General features: G+C 38.4%; 1 protein-coding gene across 1 annotated transcript in view; it reads left to right on the top strand.

The window, feature by feature from the left end:
- pasha (partner of drosha) overlaps positions 1–5,886 on the top strand; it is a 119,097-nt gene continuing 113,211 nt past the window's right edge. The window contains exon 1 of the mRNA XM_067045129.1: positions 1–162. Within this exon, the coding sequence (XP_066901230.1) occupies positions 68–162 (95 nt within the window). The 5' untranslated portion in view covers positions 1–67. The remainder of the gene's footprint in view (positions 163–5,886) is intronic.

Below are 5,886 nucleotides of genomic sequence, written 5' to 3' on the forward strand. Positions count from 1 at the left end.
CAATTATTGTCTTCAGCTGACTGAGGTTTTAGGTTCAGTAGGTGATCGTTTTCTATTTATTAATTTTATGATTTGGAAATGCATTTCGATTTTGATATGGATCTCTAATTTTTATAATACATGTGATGAGTTCAGTGGTAATTCAGCTATTAGCATTAAAAGGTTAGTTATTATTTCATTATTTGAGAGTAAATATTTAAGGTTCACACTCACGCACGTGCATATGAATTAAAGTATACTACAGTATAATGGTCTATGAGTTTTTTTGTTGCTCTATTGTGGATTATTTGATTGTACCAATAATAAAAAAACATTAACCTGCTATTTTATTGGATTAGGCAATATTTTAATGAAAAGATGTACTTTTGTTTAACTTCTGCAATGAAATGTTTTTGAATTTCAATGATTGATTTTTTTTTTGTGTGTATAAATTATTCATATATGACCTTTTATTAATATGATTATATTATTTTAATAAGAGAAAGAAATTACTCATTTTTATGTTTTGTCTTAATATCTTATGAATATTTGTTAAAACAAATTTTTTTCATATCATCTACCTAGATTAAAATGTATATGACTAACATTTTTGACCATTTGCTCATTGTGTATAAGTGAGTGTTAGCAAAATTCTATCCACTATGTCACAGTAACCCTTGTGAACCAGTACCATCAGTGTCTGTTGATGTTTTCTGTATCCCTTGAGCAAGCAGAAGTTGCCGGTTTATTATTATATGGCTAAGGCAAAACTGGATGAGCAACACTTTCCTTCTTAAGAGAATGGTTCGTTTACAGATCATGCCAGTCGAGACAGGAAAAAATTCCCATTACAATCTCTTACCACAGATTCTATTAAGATTATTTAATAAGGTACAGTAACACACAAGATGCATTAATACATTATTATTACATATTTAGATGTCTGACATTCTAGAAAAACTAATATAGGAGTATATTCCATGATAATGTCATATAGAATACTGATAGAAATAAAACAAATTTAAATGATTTTAACTTATTGTCCATACTGAGTTTGTGTTACTTAAATATATATAAATTTGATTTTTACACTTTGTTCAACATGAGACATACTTCATTAAGAAGTACTTATGATCTTTAATTATTTTTTGCTTAGCAATGATTAAATGATGTATGTGTGTGTGTGACTTAAGTATCGGCAAAAGCAAAATGTCAAAAAAGAGAAGAAGGGATAAGATCTAACATGCTTGAACTGCTATAAAATACTGGCTTTATTGGGTTCAGTACATCTGTTTATATAGATTATTATTATACATTCCATCAGCTGATCTTCTCAGTCAGCTGACTCGGACCGTAACTCCCACCACCAGTTTACGAACAATCCTCGTTAACTAATACTATACAATATAATAACATAGAAAATAAAAAACAATAAAGGAAAGCTATTTACAATAAAAAAATTCCTATATATATATACTTGTAAAAACTTACAAGCTCCCTTAAATAAATGCTAAATACAAAATTTAAACTTAAGAATAAAATTTAAAAAAAATTTGTATAGAGTAATTCAACAAGTTGGAATGAAAAAGACAATATTCGCAAAAATTAATAACAATCATAAAACTAAAAGCAATAAATAGAATAAATGACTAAATTTTCTATCATCTAATGTAGTATGAGAATACTTCAGTTTTATATTGTCATTCCCGGAAGTTTTAACTCTTCAATATGGACAGTTCTCCTCTTTTCGGGTTCTCTGATGCTTTCTATTGTTACAGTATTGTGTTCCCTTGTAATCATCACCCTGGATGGACCCTCATATCGCTGTATCTCTTTACCCCTGTTAGACCCTAACTTTCTATATATGATCTTCCCGATTTTGATTGCTCCCATACTATATGTGGCCTTTAAATTCTCCTTTACCCATAACTTTCTTCAAGCAACATGGGTTTTGTGTATTTCCTCTCTGTCTGCTGCCATGCTCTAATAGTCCCGCCGGTGTCCTCGAAGCCCAAAGAGGATCTCAAATGTTGAAAACCCCGTAACGGTGTGTACTGAATGATTATATGCCACTATAGCCTTAGGCATTGCTACATCCGGTTCCAATCCCTTATCAATTTGATATAAGCGAAGATGGTCACTCTACGTACCATGAAGCCGCTCTATGCCTCCTCTACTCTTGGGGTGTCCTTGTGTTGAGGTGCCATGTCACATCAAAGTCCTTTATTTTAGTTTGAATCTTTGCATTGTCGAATTCTCTGCCTCCGTCCGATGCGATGTGTTCCGGAACTCCGTAGAATTGGAACCACAATCGGAGAGCTGTCAACACTGCTTCCGACGACGTTTCCTGCACCTCATGCGCCATTGCTGAAGATATCAATGATGGTTATCCATTTATATCCTCTCCATGTAAAAGTAACGATCTGCAGATCATTTAGCGGTGCATCTAGGGTATGTATTTCTTCTTGTCTCTATTTTGGTGAGTTTCTGTCATATTTCGTGTTTAGACAAACTTTGCAATTTCCTATGACTTCTGACATTGTCTCAGAGGTACTGCGGTGATTTGTTTTGCCCTGATGATATGCTACAGTCTCCTTTCTTTGGCATTCGTCTTCCCGAAAGGTTTCCACCATCAGCTTGTATCGGGCGAATGTCCTTTCTGTTCCTATGTACTCATTACACCATACCCACTTGATCTTCTTTCAAATGGTTTCGTACAGCTGACACTTTTCTCCAGGCTTCGAAGCATTGTTCAATATTCTACAGATCTGGTCGTTCCTCACGCCTGGATGTGACCAAATTGTCATTATATTGCTTCTCCCATACTTGCTGCACTTAACTTTGAGCAATCCAGTGGTCCTCATCTTCCATATAATCTGCCGCCTCTTGTCGTTTATTATGTCCTCCAGTTCCTCTATATCTACTGGTCTTTCTTCCTCCGAGCTTTTTTTAGACGAAGATTCCTCCCTATCATCTTTCTCCACCACATTCTCTTCCTCCTCTTGTGGTGTCCACTCCCGCAGGAATTGCATAGACGGTTCTCCGGCCTCCTCTTCTATTGCATTTACTATAATTGCTCGAGACAACCAATCGGCTACTACATTTTCTTTTCCTAGTTTATATATTATGTCCATGTTATATTGTGCTAGGAGCTCCTTCCAACGCGTAATTCTAGCTGAAGATTCCTTCAATTTCCCCACCCATTGCAGAGGCCTGTGGTCAGTGTGTACTCTAAACCTTCTGACCAACACATAAGGTCCAAAGTGGTCAACAGCCCATACTATTCCCAAGAGCTCTCGTTCCAATGCACTGTATCTGGTCTCCGTCTCTGTGGCATACGCCACTGGTTGATGTCCCCCCTTTCCATCCTGTGACAACATCGCTCCCAATGCATACTCACTCGCGTCTGTAGTGATTTGACTTGGCGAGTGAAGTCCGGAAAAGCAAATACCGGCTCCTGCTGCAGCTTCTCTATGCACCGCCTTATAATGTCTTCCACCATTGGAGTGATGATCACCTTTCTGCCTTTCTTCAGAAGATTGTTGAGTGGGACAATGTACTCAGCTATTTCTGGCTCAAATCTCTGGTAATAATTTAAAGTTCCCAGCAACCTCCGAACTCCCTTCTCATCCCTAGGCACTGCCATCTTCTGTATTGCTGCGACTTTATCCGCATCGGGTTTAACTCTCTGGAAATCCTCTGGCCCAAAAAATTTATTTGTTCCTGCCCCAAAGATGATTTCTCCCCAATAATATGAGCCTGATTCTCTGCAATACGCTGTGTAATTGTTGCACATCTTTGTCTTCGTTCCTACTAAACACTAGAAGATCATCCATATAAATCTGGCATACTGATTCATCTATTCCCCTCTAAAACTCGTCCATCAGGTGCTGGAAGGTTATAGGAGCATTTAGTTAATTAATTAAGCCCAACTTAATTCTCCAATTTCCCTTGATATTCTTAACCCAAGCACCCACCTTCCCTAGCTGGTCACACCCAACAATCACTTTGTATTGTATCACACCCTTGGCATACTCCCTACGATATATACCGGCAAGTTTTCTCTACTAAATCCCCACTGAGTCAAACCTATCTCTACCTCCCTCTCTACCACACAAGGGCCACCGAGGGTGATTAATTTACATTGACATTCCTGAATCTGGTGTGTCCTCTCTCCATTATACAGCTTTTCTAGAGCTTCTCGGCACATGATGGTGTTGGAACTGCCGGAGTCCATTAGGCACCTCACTCCTGCTATCTCTATTTTAGGCAGACCGCCGCTCTTCTCCCTTACATTATAATTCAGCAGTGTGCAGTCTGCTGACATCCCCTTCAGATGTTTCACGTCTTCCTCTCTCCAGTTCCTTGCCTCCATCTCCCTCTGTTCTCCTGTTTCCACTCTGTCCCCTTGACTTACTTGGTTCCGTGGCTCTTCAACTTCTTCGGTCTCCGATGTACCTGATGCTTCCGTGGATTCACCTGATGATCAACTAAACCTCTTGTTGCTTCTCCGGTACCTGTATGGGCACTGTTTGGTTATGTGCCCCTCATTTCCATATTTAAAACAACTTGTGCGTGGACAGTGGGCTACTAAGTGTCCTACTTTCCTGCACCCATGACATTTTCTATCCTAACGGCACCTGCTGCTTCTTGGCTTTATCATCCTCCTTACGGTGATAACTACTCTTTCCTTCCCACTGTGATGATATTCATTTCTCCTCCATGGAACTGGATTAGTCCTCGGTTGATTATAAGCAACTCTCGTCCATCCACTTTCTTCAATTTCTATACGGGAATCTCCCCAGCTCCTTTGTCAACTGAATCTTAAATACATTGCATGTGACCCTGTACCTAGATTGTCTCCATCATTTCGCTGAGATTATCGCTAATTCTATTGTAGTGTGTTAGGAGTTCCGTAGTATACTGCCCATTAGACTGTCTCGGTTTTTTCATCTCCCTAATCATCATAAATATGTCCTCTTCTGGGGTCCAACGTCCTCTAAATGCTTTCTTCAACTTCACCTTGATCACGCTCCAGTGTGTCCCTTCATCCCCTTGAATTTGATTGAGGATACTTCTTTTCACCCTGCAAATAACTGCTGCCCTTAACGCCTCAGCATCCTCACTGTCGAGCAGGTGTTCGGCTGTCTTCACTTCAATTCGGCTTATCAGCCGATCTCCACTTCAATTCGGCTTATCAGCCGATCTCCACTTTTAAAAAGTTATTTAATTCTCCGGTCTCTCCTTTGAATTTTTCTAAGACCAACACCGCCTTCCTCAAGTCCTGGGTGGTTGCCGTACAGACCTTAATCCATTCTAGTGTCGTGGCATGAGCTTGCGCTAAAGTGACTTCCGGTAATGCTCCATCTCTGGGTTGACTGCAGCTAAAGGTTGGTTATCTGCTGCTAGAGGTTGGTTGGTTGCAGCTGGAAGTGGGTTGGTGAAATTCTGATGATGGATGTTTAGAACTGCTGCTCTCACTATTCCATTACCCTGCCATAAGTCTGAGAGAACATAGAAAAACAATTTTTTCTTCTGACTAAAATTTGTTCTGGTATTCAAAGATCCCGGGTTTCGGCACCACTTAAGTATCGGCGAAAGCCAAATGTCAAAAAAGAGAAGAAGGAATAAGATCTGACATGCTTGAACTGCTGTAAAATACTGACTTTATTGGGTTCAGTACATCTCATTATATACCAGATATATATCAGCTGACATCGAAGTAACAGCTGACTTTTATGTCTTTTTATATATATTGTAATAATTTTAAAAAATATAAAAAATAAAATAAAAAGAATTTTGATTCTTTTTAAACTTTTCTCAAATATAAGAGAGAACTTGGGTTCAAATTAAGAACTTTACTCTTAAATGGATAATATAATTTATTCAAATTTAATAATATAAAAG

Source organism: Halyomorpha halys, unplaced genomic scaffold (assembly GCF_000696795.3).
Source record: "Halyomorpha halys isolate HHAL.00 unplaced genomic scaffold, Hhal_1.1 Scaffold622.1, whole genome shotgun sequence".
Classification (NCBI taxonomy): Eukaryota; Metazoa; Arthropoda; class Insecta; order Hemiptera; family Pentatomidae; genus Halyomorpha; species Halyomorpha halys.